The following is a 16740-nucleotide window of genomic DNA, read 5'->3' as shown; positions in this document are numbered from 1 at the left end:
ACCACTTCTTAAATACCGAATTTTACCAATTTGGTATTTAAGAAGTGGTAAAATAGAGGGGGGGGGGGATGTAGGTATTACAGAATCGGTAAATACAGAATCGTTAAGATTCGGTATTTACCAATTCTGTAAATACCGATTCGGTAATGCCCATTGATTCCTATGGGCATTGAAGCCCATAGGAATCAATGGGCATTACCGAATCGGTATTTACCGCTTCGGTAAATACCGATTCCAGCAAGGGTGCAGGGGGTGTCACTTTGACACCCCAAATACAGGCATGTGTGCCATGTGCCAAATACAGGCATGTGTGCCATGTGGCACACAGACATGCCCTAAGGGCATGTCTGTCTGTCACATGGCAGAGGTGTGCATGCACACATGTGCATGCACACCTGGATTCGGTATTTTACCACCCAATTGGATTGGGTGGTAAAATACCGAACCTGAAAGGCCTTTGGGACTCAGAAGAGTCCCACCTACATCTAGAAGTTACCGAATAGGTAAAAATACCGATTCGGTATTTTACCGAATTGGTAAATTTACCGATTCGGTAAAATTTGCCCCCTACATCCCAAAAACCCATTTACCGGTCGGTAACGGCCGAAATCGGCCGTTACCGGCCGGTAAATGGCCACCTACATCTAGCCCTTAATGCAAAGTGCACAGACATTCTGTTAAAATATACAACGTATATATGAACATATTTACTGTGGCCACTTGAAGGTGCCTGGCCTTATAACACATGTTTTTGTTTTACAGCTAGCTATGGACCAAATCCAAGTTGCAAAGGCTGCTTGACTTGCTCGAAAGACAATGGATGCACGAGATGTCAGCCAAAGTTGTTCTTCTTTCTCCGAAGAGAATGGATGAGGCAGTATGGGGAGTGTTTGCACTCCTGTCCATCGGGGTATTATGGGACCAGAGCACCAGACTTGAACAGATGCTCAAGTAAGAGTCTAATTTTTCAATCTATTTCCTACATTCTCACTGGAACCTCCTCTACCCCCTGTGTTTAAACAGGCGGTGTGATGTGCAAGTCCATGACAGTAATTTTTAGAAATGGCTTCTAGATTTAAATGTTCTAAGATGGAATTCTAATTATATGATGGGTACTGAAAAGACTCAGCAAACTGGATGGTCCAGCACGTGTCATACTATCATCTACCCTTTTCAGATCCTACTATTTCATTTATTTTAGAGTGCTAAATTTTCATGTGTATCCTTTCTGACGCAGAACGCCCAGTCAAATCAATTCTGAAGCAAGTGCCTCAGAATGGCGATATGTTCAAGTTTAGTAAGGTTAGAGGAGCGAGAGTGAGGGCTAAATATCTGTCCTGAGACAAAGCCAAATACATCTATCCTTACTCTGCCCTTCCTAAGCCTGTTCCCTTTCTGCCATCTTCAAAGTTACAATATTTCTGTACTTATAATAACACCACAGAGATCTTACAACAAAAGGCTAGAAACGTTATCACCCAGCTATCTATCTGTGCACTCAATGATTTGCTCTTTGCTTGATTTTCCCTTCAATATTTGAGAAAGGGATGAATAAGTTAGCAAATACATTACAAGATCTCATGTTTTCAAGCTTCTCAATGACAAGATGGGATGTTCTTTAAAACACACTGCAGCTATGCAAACCTCGGAATAAAAAGACATTTGTTACATTAAAGGAAATAGATTATGTGCAGATGTTCACACCTTTTATTGGTTTAGTTTGTATGGAGATGTTTCAAACAGGCAGACGCTTGCAAGACTACAGGGGACCATCTTTTACGCATACCAGTAGACATTGGATTCTGAAAGCTTATATATTTGTAACATCTGTATATTGCTTTCATTGGTACAATAAATGGTTTCACCACCTCCACAGAATCTATAAAAGTAACTGTATTCATACATCTGAAGTGGCGTCTGGATTGTGCTACACTTCCAGGGACAGTGTGATGTCCTGAAGTTGAAATACATATTTTGTGACACAATGGTCTGAAAGGTTATAATAGTTTGTAAGGTTACAGCTATACCTTTGCAATTGGTAACTTCCACTTCATATTGTTGCACATAAAGATATTAAAGGATTTGTCTCTTATGTTCTAGTTCTAAGGGACCTTAGTAAGTAACTCAGCAGAAGACCCTACACATTTCTTCAATGTGCTTTCACTTCTTTATTTCATGACACAGATAGTTTGAGATAACACCACACTGGGAGCTAAACATTGCTTGACAATACTCCACCCCAGATTAACTGACCACCTTGAAAAACTACACCCACACACCTACATATACAGCCTACAGTAAGTTCAAGGAAGAACATGTGTTCTACCCTTATTAGTGTCTTACTGCAGCAAATGATTGAGGACCCATTTATCAAATATATTATCTCCGGGGATTTTAATCTAAATCTATCAGTGCCCTATTTTATAGACAACTCAATCTCACAACAGGATTATCTATGGGCAATTCCCCAACAAATGTTACCTACTGAAATTAATATCACACAAAGTAAAATCGGACTAACTTTCCTTAAAAATATATAAGTGCTTGGATTAAGAATTTTAATTCGAAGGTTTCAACAAAATACACTTTCAGCATGGACAGTTCATTCACACAGTAATAAATCAAGAATTGATTATACAATAGCATCTTTGAAGATTTTTTACAAAATGTCATCTTTCCATTTGGAAAAAGTATTTGGCAGTGACCATAGCCAGCAAATATTTGTTATGAAGCTGCATTATATAAATCACAAAATGTATGCAACTCTACCTGGAAAGACGAGAACAACTAACAATAGGAGACTATACTGGAATGAAGACTCCAAAGAACTTAGTCACAAGCTGGCTCAAAATTTGGTTGAAGAATGTTTTGAGGAAGAATGTTTGACCGTAATGGAAAGATGGGTGAACTTCATAAAAAACTAGTTAATAAATATGAGTCTAAACCCAAATATAAGAAGTTTCAAAATAGACAAGTTGAAGCGAGACATAAAATCAAGCTATTACACTCGACGTGGATTCTGAGAGGAACATGAAATAGCCTTTGGAGACAGATTAAAAAATGCCCAAATGATATGGTTCTACATTCGAATGTAAAAAATATTAATCATAACCTACAGAAGTTAATCTGGGATGAAAAAAACAAGCAAAGCAATATTTTTGGGCTAAGGTGCTGAATACGAGTAAACAATCAAACTCAAGGGCTTTTTGAAAAATAATAAAGGGTTTATCACGACCCTCTGAAACAGCTGTATCATCTACATTAAGCGAAGAAGACTGGATTAGATTTCTAACAACTCACCTTTACTCCAACTGTGAAATCACCCGAAGGGATGACAGTGTGAAGGTGATAGCTATGCCAATAAAGGATTTTGACTACAGAATTGACATAACACCCAACCAAGTATACAAACTAATTAAAAAACAAAAAGATGGTGCTCCTGGTCCCAATGGCATTCCGTTCACATTATATGAAATACCTCACAAAGGTGTTTAAGGAAACTATTGAGACATCAATAATACCTGGAACATGGCAAGGTTTGTTAATATCACCAATATTTAAAAATTAAGTTTGGGCACAGCCTGGTAACTACTGATTAATTCGCTTACAGGATACTGAAGCTAAATTATTTGCTGGAGACCTACTCTCAAAATTAACCACATGGGCAATGGAGAAACAGATAATTCCTCCCAATCAAACTGGGTTTAAACACTGATTAGAAACCACAACAAATATATTGCTGCTATCAGTATTAATAGATAAATACGCCACCAAAAAACAACCATTGTATCTGTGTTATGTGGACTTTAAACTGGCTTCCGATTGTGTTCAAAGGCAATTAGTTTGGCAGAAGTTGAAAGAGCAAGGAATTCCACCTTCCCTCTTAAGATTGATCAAACTACTCTATTCAAAACCTGAGTTAGAGTTTGGATAGGGATGGCTCGTATGTATCTAAGGAAATCCCAACTACCAAGGGCCTAAAGCAAGGGTGTGTTTTGGCCCTATTGCTCTTTAATCTGTTTCTATCGGATCTAACACATGCGATGGATAAAGTGAATGCCTAGACACCAAAATTAGCTGAAACTCATATGTCAAATCTACTATATGCAGATGATGTTATCTTGATAAGCCAAACAAAGGTTGGGCTACAGTGTCAGATAAATAGGATATCAAAGCACTCCCAGAGAATGGTATGGTTATAAACGTTGCCAAGGCAAAAATTATGGAGGTTAACAAAAACATAAAATCAAAGTATAAGTATAAATGTTTCCTTCAAAACTTGCCATTAAAACAAGCAAGAACATACAAATATCTGGGAGTACTTTTTGATGATAAAGGATCATTTCATCCACATAAGGCTAAAATACATAAAAGATCTAACTCCTTACTGACTGCATTTAGAACTCCTTAGGAGGGCTGATGTACCTTCTGCTACTAAAAATTATATTGGCAAAACTATTGCCTATTATAACATATGGTAGCAAAGCGCTGTGTGGAAAAGACTCTATAATCATCAATAATGCTGTGACAAAAATCTTTAAGTCACTTTTTTTTATCTTCCATATAATTCATCGCCTGCACAGTATTAGATTGGAATTTAGCAACAATCAGCTAAGTTGCATGAATAGGCCAGTACATCAAAGTAGGGAAAGAATTAAAATGAATAATATAAATCTAATGTCCAATTTGTTATGGCAGGAGATAAACACAAAACAGAAGTTTTCATTCTGGAAGTATCTACACGTCGTTTTAGATGATTATTCAGCACATACAATTTGGTATATGGCAATAACTATGGATTCATTAAAAAAATCATTCAACAAAACTACAAAACATCTATCTCTGTTTAATGATAACAATTCCCTGGCAAAGATAATGCATGCTTGGTCAGTAATAAATGGGTATACAAAATTGAGAGTCCAATCGTACTTAGAAACTCCCAGGACATTGAAGCATTAAAATGTGTTCATAAATGGTTGCTTAGGCATTTTCCCAGGCTCATGCCACGTAATGCCTGGGCTTCGATCAATGGAGAAGATGTCCTGTCGCCTATGTGAAGCAGAAGAAGAGAACATTATTCATTTGCTGTGTTTATGCCCAAAACTTAAGGTTGAAAGAAAAGCTATACTTAAGTGGCATTACAACTCCCAAGGAATACAGACCGGTAGACAAGCATTAATAAGATGCCTTCATGTAGAGGACATAGCACTGAATTCAGCATTTGTAAAGATTTTATTAATAGTAAAAAGGGCATTAGAACAGTATGATTAATTTGAGATGACACATTTTGGTCCTTAGCTTTTGGAAATTCATTAATAGTAAGAAGGCAAGCAGAATTACAAGATTTATTTTAAAACAATGCGAGATGTAATATAGCATGTATACAATAGGAAAAGTTGTATTAAGAAATCTGAACTACTAAGTGCTGTTATATTTAATTATACAAATGAAAATGATCAGTTTATTAAATGCACATTTTATTAACAGTTTTAAATCAAATTTGTATTAATATATTTAATATAATAGGAATTATTGTTACTATATTGTAAGATGTTAATTAATCAAACAATACAAATATATTTAAATTGAATACCCACACCTTTACGTCAGCACATCACTCAGTACTGGCACTTGCTCTAGCACAAGGGATAGAACTCTCCTCCAGCCATTCATACGATATGCACTGTGAGAAAGTGTCTTTTTTTGTGTGGTCAACGCAATCCTTTTGTTGATTGATGCTGCTGGTTTATTGACTCTCTCTCACTCTGCACTGGGATATTTCTTACCAGGCGCCAGTGCATAGCGCTTTAATATGTTAAACACCAAATTGGCGTATTGCCAAAAACCCTCTGGAGGCTAGTTTGTATTAGCCTTCAGCTGTAGCCCTCTAAGTGCAGTAATATGTGAACACGTCTCCCAGAGCAGTGACAAAGGCCTGGGTGTGGGGAGGTACTATACATATTCCTCTGGCAGGAGGACCATTTAGGAACCACTCAGCAATTTAGTTAACTTCAAAGGGGCCTCCCCTGTCACAGGCAGATGGCACCACAGGAGACCTCTTTCTTTACTACCCAGTCAGGTTGACTCCAATTTCAGTGAAGGGAGATGCCTCCAGAACTGGTTTGGAGTGACCACAATGGAGAGGGTGCTCACTTCTTGGTTACACATCTAGGATGGGCACACTAGCTCTGCACAAAAGGAGATGTTTTTCTCCATCTTAGATTCAGTGAGTGAGGAGCCCTTTGGGATTGTTTTCCTAACCCTCATGAGCCAGGCTATATTGAATCTAGTGGCAAAGTGAGCAAAGGACTCATGTCTGAGCATACCCTGCCAACTTAGGGCGAACAAAGCGATACAAAAGGGGATGATGGACGAAGCGTTTCAGCAAATCAAACACTCACCCCCAGTCACCTGATCTGGGTTTAATCCATCACCATTCTTTAGCTCACTCCGCCACCCCAGTTCAGACATATCCATATGCAAAACAGTCTGACCCTGTGCCTCATGGGAACAGTCCAGCCGGAACTGCCAAGCCATGTCTTCCCTGGACCGGAAACAAGCCTCCTGGGACCTGTTTCGGGTTCATAACCCTCATCAGCCAGGCTATCTTGAATACAGAAGCAAAGTGAGCAAGGGACTCATGTCTGAGCATACCCTGCCACACTTAGGGCGAACAAAGCGATACAAAAGGGGATGGACAGAGCGTTTGAGTAAATCAAACCCTCACCCCCAGTCAACAGATCTGGGTTGAATCCATCACCATTCTTTAGCTCACTCCGCCACCCCAGTTAGCTTACCTATGCATGCTACAGGGCCACAACATGCTGTAAGAGGCCTTTTCCCCTGAAGATCCCAACTGACCAGTACCAACTGGAAATTACCTGGGCCCTGCTGATGTCCTTTGCTGCAGTGAGTCTTGATTGAGTGCTGTTCCTAAATGTCCTGGGTTCCTTGTTTGTGTCAAAGTGCACTCCCCTAACATCACTGAAAAAACTTTGACTTAAACAATGTTTCAGACCTCTGGAGACTGTGATAAACCTGCCAAGCTGATCTGCTCGAGGTGCGTTGCCACATGGATCAGAAACAGGTTTCTCGCACTTATACCTTCTCTGCAGCAGAAAATCTGATTCAGCTGGACCTCACTGAAAAGAAATCTGGCCTCATGGAACCCTCTTCAGAGACAGGTAACAGTCCTGGCTCCCTGGAGATTTCCAAGCTCTGAAAAAGAGACTAATGGGCAGATTACGATGTCGGGGGGAAACTTTCCGCCCAACACGTTTTGTAATCAGGAATGACCGACTCGCGGTCGGAGGTTCTGCCCACCCGTTTACAATGCTACTGAACACTGTTCACTTGGATTCCCATTGTTTCCTATGGGAACTTGTGTTCTACCAGACAACCGACCATAACACAGGCTCCTATGGGGAAATGGGCTGTGTGTGGAACACATTGCACCCTGTTGCGGGCACCCCACAGTGCTTGCCAGACAGTGCAGGATTTTACAGGGGCGTCCCTTAGGTACCCCTTCAGCCCCAACCAAAGGCTGCAGGATGAAGAGGGCCCTACCAAGGGCCCCCAAATCTACTTTCCTACAGCCTTTCCATGTCAGACAGGCCGACACGGTAAGGTTGTCCGAAATCAACATCGTAATCCTGAGGTCAGAAACGCTGTCCATCGAGTTGTACGATGCAGATCCGAGTGACACAAATCCTCCAAGAGCCCGTAAGAATGATTCAGAATGACCGTGCAGGTTACCTTCCAACCTTGAACATTGTAATCAGTGGGGTAGATTGTATTTCCCTTTTTTACGGGGAATCCAATGAAGTTAATAGAGTATTTGTATTCTCCTCTTGTGCATTTTTCTTTACTCCCTGCGCAGTTCAAGGTAAAGTAGAAATTGGCAGCCTTACTGGATTTGAATTTGCCTGGGTAAATCCTGTAGTAACAACTTCAGATTCCTAATTGAAGACTTACAACACTTTTTTTTACCTGCAATTAATATGCTGCTTGGATATCCTGGCTTGGAGTATTCTGCTGAGGAAGCTCTGTGTGACAGTCTGCCGGAAGAATGAGTGCATTGACCAATGTGATTGAATTTTGCCATCTAGTAACCAAAACAACTTTGTTTAAAAGAACTCCAATAGCTCTTTTTATTGATGTAGCTTGAAGGAACATAATAAGGAGGAGGTTTATTTTTTATTCACAGTGTTCTACATAATTTTCTGAATGAATTGATTTAGCCCTTTTAATTCACATAGTTTACAAGGAAGACCAAAAGTAAGAAGAAAGTTCCAACTGTGGGCCTATTACATCAGAAAGAACATATGCAAATTTGTGCAGTGAGGGGTCCTGTGCCAAAAGAGTAAAAGGACCATGACTAAACAGTGATTTCTTTCTATATTTCAGTGATACCTGTCATTCGATTCAGACTCATGCAAAATAACTTCAAAATTATGCAGGGAGTAATTTTCAATTATCTCCTCAGAAATAGAAGAATGCAGGAGTGCGTTGACTGTTATAAATAATATCGATAAGCATTTGTTCCATTTACAGTTCCATTTACAGTACCATTTACTGGTTGACAAAGGAAGAGAAAGTAATTAGTGCATTTTCACCTGCTGAACAGTGGTACCTGTGGCATTTTCATTGACCATGACTGGGTCACTAAGAAAAATATTCACAGGATAATTTTAAAAAGTCTTAAAGTGATCTGAACTGTTGATCACTAACCATTGACTTTCGGTCTGATACAGTAGGCATCATTGCCGTTGCAGGTCTCTTTTGGAGATCTTACTAAAGTATTATGTTTTGGCATTATTGCCCCTCCTAATTATTCTGTATTAATTGGAATTCTAAAGAAGCACAATCTGCAAGTCGAATTGGAAACTAGAACAATAACATTGTCATCACAGTTTTGTTATGACCATTGGTATACTTCTGGAAGTTATTGGTCACCTAATGATAAGATAAGGATCTCCCTAAAATTTTACTGTAGCTCATCTTTCTTCAGTGCCAATACAGTACCTTGATTTTTCTCCACTCTTTGCTAAGCTCAAAGTTTGTTTGCTTCCTCCTCATAAGGAATGTGATTGCACCATACCAATTGAACTTGGCTCTATTGTTCATTTTGGGTGCAATTTTTTCATAATGTAGGATGAAAAGGAGAAAGTGGGGGCTTAGTTGTGGAAAAAGTGCAAAATGGGTTTATTGTAGAATTCTCTACATCTGCTGGTGCACATTTGTTTTAGGTACCTAGAAAAGATCAAGATTTGCTGGTGCACATTTGTATTTTGTACCTAGGAAAGATTAAGATGTTTGACTGTATTGCCTATAGAGGTCAAAATCAGATTACGATCAAGGAGTAATATATTGTACCTAACATTGAGGACATTTTGTAATAAGTTCAAGGAGCGTGAGTTTTCACTTGAACTTGATTTGTGGGGTGCTTGCCACCTTTTGTGTATAAATGAAAGAAACCAGTAGAAATGGGCATTTGGCACCACCTTTGGAGATTTGGAACATTGTGGAATGCTTTCTATGTTGTGCAATACCTGAGCCATTTTTCAGCATTTTATTGTCCGAATATTTTGTGATTTGTGATTTCAATACGTTTCCACTGCTCTTTATCAATGATTTTCTGCAACTACTGCAGAACATCAGGAACACTTGAGTTTCGTATTATCACACTTCAGCAACATCATTTCTTTTGTAAACCTGGAAATGGTGAATTTGAGAAAGAAGAGGTATTGTCTTGAAAATGGAATGCTTGTGGCCATTCCATCGACCCAAAGAAATTGCAGATATAATTAGTGACATCCCTTCTATTTAGAAGAAGCAAATGTGAAAAAAAATGTTATTGCTGGGATGATCAAACTGAAAGGGCTATTAATACAAAAGAGATATCTACTGAAGCACCAATTTGACGTCATCTTGATACTTTCAAGAAATTTACTGTTGAAAGAGATGCCTCTTAAAGAACTGTTGGACAGTTTGGTAACAAAGACAAGAATATAACGGACAAGTGTGGCCTGTTGTTCATGTATCTAATGTTTTGCCAGAGTCTGAATGAAAGTATTTATTTATTGAAAGAGCACTGTTAGCCATGGAAATGGCTTGTATTAAATGAACCATCTTTTGTTGGAAAATACTGAACTGTTTGAAATTCATACTTATTTTTGGAATTAACAGTGTTTGTGAAATCTTCAATGCAGTAATATTCATCAAGCTAAAAGGGTACTTTTATTTCCCAAGTATGATTTTACTATCACTTTTATTCCTGTTTCAAAACAAATTTTGGCTGATGCTCCATTTTGTTGTTATCCTGAGTCATCAGTCAGTTTTGATCAGCCTGAGCTCCGTTTTTATCATGTACTTGGAACTGTTCAGTCATTTTTGGACGGGGTAAGATTGCTCAAGAACAGTTGGATCCAAAGGAATAAAAGATCTTCATCTAAAAAGTCCATTAGATTAATGCAATAAGTTGTAATTCAGCCAACAGGCTACTTTATTCTGACTAAAAACTGCAATGAGATGTTAATGTAGGTGTACCATTTCTGTTAACAATGGAAATATTACTAGATTTAATTTACTTTAACTTGTATTTGGTGGCCAACTGTTCTTTCTCATGTACATGAATATCTTTCTGTCTGTCCTATTTATGTCCAACATAAATTGTTACATTACAAACCCTTTTAGAACTTTACAAACAATTGCTGTGGCTCTTGATCCTGTGCAAACAATTTAAACAGATTGCATAAAGGATCTTTCGCCTTCATGAGGACATCAGGTAATAATGGTTACATAGACCGCTTTTAAAAGATGGCCCATTTTCACATTTTCCAAGTTACCATCTGCAGATGAAATGGCCCAATGCTTTATTCTTCTTTTCACAGAATAAATCATACTATCAATTCTGATAGAGGTACTCAGTATGTTTTCCTGCTTTTGGAGAACACTCTGTAAAGTATTAGGAGCTGAACAAGCACGTATCCTGGCTATCATTTCCAATCAAATGGGAAAACGAGTGAACCAACAAAAGTTTGAAACAATATCTGTGATCCTAAGTAATGGATCACATGGCAGAATTCTCTTATAACAATGCAAATCATAGTACAGCCAAAAGTTCAACTTTTTTGCAAGGTTTTCATCTACGAGTTTCCTCACCCTCCTCGTATTAATTGGTTCCTGAAGCAAATGATTAGTTGAAACAGTTACAGCAACATAGAAAACATGTTTCTGAAAGTCTACACCTTTCTAAGGTCAAGATGAAAGAACATACTGACAAATCAAGATCAAATAAGTCTACTTCTGGAAGTATAGATTGGCTGAGTTCTTATTTTATTTCTGTTCAAACATTGGCAGTCAAATTTTGAGCATGATTTTTTAGTCCATTAATTACTTCCTAATGAAAATTCTTGGCAAGATGCCACTTCTGTTCATGCTCTTTGTTGGTTGTTTTTTTCAGTGGTTTCCTGGTAAGCAATGAGGTAAGGAGGGCCATTCTGGTACATATTTGCCAAGAGCGTCCCAAATCTTGCAAGTAACTGGAATAAGACAGTGCCCATACTGCGCAATCAGGTAGCTTGTTGTTGGATGCAGCACTCAGCACATCGCTGGGAGCCCTCACTGCCTGGACTGTGCTGGCATTTGTTTGGTTCCAGTCACCTGGAGCAGTGTTATGTGATTAGTGCCAGATGGGAAGCACCGCTACGGCACTCTAGAGTTCTGTGCTGGGCTATGGTTACCAAATAAGGAAATCTTCTTTACATGTTATTCAACACCATTAATTACAGGATAAAGGCTAGGGCAGGCCTTTTTTAATCTGCTCTATTCACTATGGTGGTCTGTTCAGGCGACTCTGCCTGTTATTCCCAATCTAAGAAGAAACAGAGTCTTTTGCTATGATGTCATTTTGCATTTGAATTATATATAAGGAAGCATTTACGAGTGATGGATGTGTCGCAATACATTCAATTACTTTGTTTTCATCATGTTCATTGACTGCTAACTACTTTTATTTTACCTACATTGTTGCTCCTTATTTAGCAGAAGATCCAGAGGAAGATACCAACTGTGTATTTACTTGGCTCTTTTCTCTTCCCTGATATCAAGGAGATATTGGTGCATTGCCACTGCTACTTACATTAATCTTCATCTGCGGTCAATATCAACAAGATTGCCAAGGAACTTTTTGACCAGTTGTGACTTTTTCCTCCTTAGTGGGAACTTCTGAAGAGGACACAATACACCTTTGAGGGGAACTATTCTGTACAGGATGGCTTCATGGCTACTAGGAAGAGTGTTTTTTTCTTCAGCAACTAAGAACAAAACATAACAGACTTCCTCTGCTTCCGGTACTTCACAGGAAGTATAGGTCTAATATGTAAGAACAATAGTTAGAAATACCAAGTTAGAGATTAAATGTTTAAAAAAGCAAAGATTCGATCAAAACAGACCAATAAATGTACAAAAAGTGAAAAGGGCCCTAAATAGGATTAGAACAGATTATGATTGGCTATATGCTTAGAAATAAAGGTGAAGGTGGGCAGCAGGGATAGGGTTGGCTTGAAGTAGTGACGAGGTTATGGTTATGTCTAGGAATAGTGTGAGGAAGAGGGAGTGGTCTAAGGTTTGCATTGAGATTAGGGTGAAGGATAGGGTAAATGATAGGGTGTTTTTTAACAGTGAGTTGTGTGCTAGAGATTTGTTACATAACATTATAGGAAAGTGATGTTGGGGGGCACAGTTTTGGTGTTGGGTACCTACAGCATGGGCGACTTGCCTGTAAAGCAACATTTATAATTCGCGAAATGAAAACAATTCTGAACATTTGACCCTTATCCTTAGTGTCAATTACACAGACTGTTTAAATTTTTGAATTTTATACTTCTCACATTTCGAGTCAAACATTTGTCATCTCTCTTCAAATATCAGATTCCCAATCTATATTTGGAGGCAATAGGAAGGCATCTGTTCTTTCCACAGTATTATAGGCCTAGATGTATCAAGCCTTTTGCGAATCGTTAAGGCCGAAATTCGCAGAATTTCGGCCTTAAGGAATCGCAAACGGACATTTAGCATCTTTTGGGATGTATCAGAAATTAGCAAAATAAGGAATCGCAAAAAATTGCGATTCCTTATTTTGCTTATGCATTTAAGGAATCGCAATTTTGCGATTCCTTAAATGGCATGTATGAAACTTTTTTAAATTGCGAATTTGGGTTAAGGAATCGCAAATTAACACCAATTTGAGGTTCGTGTTCATTTACGAAATCCTTTTAAAAAACAAAATATGACTATTTTGAAGGTGGCATGTGACACACATACATGCCCATAGGGCATGTATGTGTGCCATATGCACACACATGTAAGTTTCAGGGGTGCAGCAGGGTGTCCATGAGACACCCCTGCACCCTTGAAATAATTCTCAAATTGCGATTAGCAAATTGCGAATTCGCAATTTGAGAATTACTGCACAATCATTCCTATGGGCCTCCTGGCCCATAGGAATGCATGGGGAATTATTCCTTATTTGCGAATTCGCAAAATGCGAATTCGCAAATAAAGATAAATAAGGAATCGCAAAAAAAATTCAATTTTTTACATACATTCCATTTTGCAAATTCTAAATAGCGATTCGCAAAAAATCGCTATTTAAGATTCGCAAAATGGAATCTTGATACATCTAGGCCATAGTGTCTTTTGGCAGGTACTAAGCATGTGATTGTGGAAAATATGGGTCACTGTTGGGTTACTGGTGCGTTTCAACCAGGCTGTCCTCTTTAATTCTAAGACCGTTGTTGAGGGCCTAACCCTAATTAATGAGCTAACTGCTAATACCGAAACAATAGCACCGTAAAAGGATTTTGAACCTATCATTAAAAAAAAACATTAACTATAAAATACTCACATTCCACCTGAAATCTGAATCACAGCCCATGCTTTTCAGAAAACTCTCTAAAATCAAACTTTCCTACATCATCTTGAGCTCTGTGTTAGTAGGGTACTGTGATCACAAAACATCAACTACAAGATCTGATGTCTTTGTGTCCTTGTTTCGCTTTCTTTGAGCCATTCTTTATTGAATTCGTCATCCTGTGCACAGAAGTAAGTGATAGGTAGCATACAGCAGAGTATAACATTCTACAAATAAATAAATTAATGACTAGTTAGTGTTTAAGTTGCACTGGATATTTATCTGGTTTTCATTTCTCCACCATCCTTACATATTGAGCTGCACACTGTTGTATGGATTGCTTCAATGTGTCGGTACATCAAGAGTAAATTCAATTGCCATATTATGTTATCGGATTTAATATTCTAATTATTGTAAGTTACCTTTCCACAGGCAAAATGTAGCGCCAAAAAATAATCCTTCCTTAAATACCTGTAGATTTTCCATAGAGTTTGCATAATGTGTGCGGCAAATGGCTGTCACGCTGACATACAGTGCAACCCTTTCATGAACCGGTTGTAATGCTTTGCTTGGGATCTTTTCAAGATCTGAAATTTCATTATGTCTGTTCCCGTGTACTGCTTGGCAGCCACTCATAGTCACCCGCTTCAGTGTCAAGTCAGATATATCCAATAACTAATCCCCTGTCATAACTCGCTTTCCAAAAGCTAAGCCTTGTCCGGCAACAGTTTATGAAAGAAGAGTTTCAACTGGTCAATAGATCCAAAACAAAACAGAGGAATTTTCCAATCCTGGATCTTAACCACATTTGTGCCTGATCAGCACGTTGTTGATTTCCTAGGGGAACACAGTAGCTGGTCGACACTTTATTGGAGGGCTGCGTGCTCACGGGCACTAATGGGCAATAGAATGCACTTTATGGAAAACGTTGACATGATTTTAAACGTGCTAAGAAGTACCGTTTCTGCCAAATATTATACTGTAAACACCACAGCCAGATGTAACACCTCTGGAATTCTGGAAATGGCGACTCGTAAAACACGTTTTCATCGCTATCTGCATTGGAAACAGCCCCTGCATCAGGACTTTGAACAATCCTTCATAGAGCCTTCCAGGCCACGTGACTCCTGTAACCTTTGAGATTGTTTCTCCCCCATATAATTGGGAGACATTTGTGGCTGAAATAAACAACTCATCCCGCTCAGGCTACGTGCGTCCCACAACTGAAAACAAACACAGTTTACACATTTGAAATGAGTACCGTCTAGCTGCATATTCCTCTATCCATCATGATCTGCGGGACAAAGTAAAGTAAACAATCTCTTGGACAAATGGAAGTATCGCTGTGCGCAGCTGTTAAATTAATTGATAGCATCTCCAGAAAAATAGGTAGGATTTGTAACTGAGAGGAGTGCTTGTCGCAGAGGTACGATTGTTCCAGCATCTTTAAAGGGCAATTGTATGGCTAGGGCATCCGCCTTCCATGCTAGCTGGTCATGGACATTCTTACTGTGAGCAGTGAAACTCTCCACTCTGCACAGTTTCACCTATTAAGCATGTACTTAGGGAGGACGCTCCTGCCTAATCCTGTGGCTGGCATGTAATGCCAAGGGAGAGCTGGCACTGCCCTCTGACACTGAGTGTCTGTACAGTCAAACAACTCTTCTAAACGTCCATTGGTCCCCTTCGGCATAAAATGGGGGAAGAGATAAATTAGTAGTGATCCAGTATCTTTGGCCCATTGGTAGTGCCTGAGCTATGCCATGGATTGTGCCAAAGGCATCATTTCAGCAAGGGAAACTGAGAGCAGCCAACTAGCAAGTAATGAGCACAGATATGATCAGAAACATCAACTGCTTCTCATCTAGGATCCGTGAGGGACAATGAATACATACTTCTCTCAAACATTGCAAGGAGAATGGTAAAACTAGTGGACATCAGTCAGAGCGTCATTTAGAGGGCACGATACAGAAAAGAAGCTATACTGTACATGCAAAAAAAACACAGTTGATGGACAGAATGCAGAACAATGTCTTACATTCACCCCAATAAAAAATGTGGCCCTAAATCCATCATTTTTTTGCACTCCACACCACCTTAGGTCAGACAATGGCTATATGCAAATCAGCCTTGACCCTGTGCCTCATGGGAACAGTCCAGCCCGAACTACCAAGCCATGTCTCTCCCAGACCGGAATCATGCATCCAAGGATCAATTTCTGGCTATCAGCCTTCTTCAGCCTGGATAGCTTGACTCCAGTGATGTGGAGAGCCTGGGACTCACGTCTGTATGCAGCCTTAAGGATCCGTGGTGTAACATTACTGGCAGGACAAGGGATCGCCAGCAACTTATCTGGATGTAAGGAGCCAGAAGTTGGACAATTATCTTGCCTTCTCTCTTCCGTATTTAGTTACTGGCTGTAAGAAAGTAGATTTTTACATGGGCTGGGTGGTTGTGCCCACCGAAAGCAATAATTACACTAACTTGTCATGGTGAAGTCCAAAGTCATTAAATTAACCTGAGTACAACCCCCTTGTAGATATGGTACAGTGCCGACAGGCTTAAATTAGGGCAATGTGTAAAGTATTTAGGCTGTCCCAAAACATTAATAAAGTTAAAACCAAAAAGAAATTCCAAACCAAATTATAAACATAGAGTAACATTTAATAAAACAAATGACATCATTGCAACAATTGTCTAATAAGGTAAAAGATGATTTTTAAAAGTTTTGAATTAAAATAGCGCCAAAAATCACCAAGCGGCAATGATAGTCTATGAAAGCGGTATAAATAAGGGGACTGAGAATGGGTCGGATACACAAAGCG

At 39.1% G+C, this 16740-nt stretch overlaps 1 protein-coding gene across 1 annotated transcript in view; it reads left to right on the top strand.

Moving 5' to 3' along the window:
- Nucleotides 1-16740, top strand: part of RSPO2 (R-spondin 2) — a 348805-nt gene that overhangs the window by 178863 nt on the left and 153202 nt on the right. Inside the window, exon 3 of the mRNA XM_086966114.1 lies at nucleotides 763-951. Coding sequence (XP_086822240.1) covers nucleotides 763-951 — 189 coding nt within the window. The remainder of the gene's footprint in view (nucleotides 1-762; nucleotides 952-16740) is intronic.

This window comes from Lissotriton vulgaris, chromosome 4_1 (genome assembly GCF_964263255.1).
Source record: "Lissotriton vulgaris chromosome 4_1, aLisVul1.2, whole genome shotgun sequence".
NCBI lineage: Eukaryota > Metazoa > Chordata > Amphibia > Caudata > Salamandridae > Lissotriton > Lissotriton vulgaris.
Note: the sequence above shows the minus strand (reverse complement) of the source record. Positions and strands in the feature narration are given on the sequence as shown.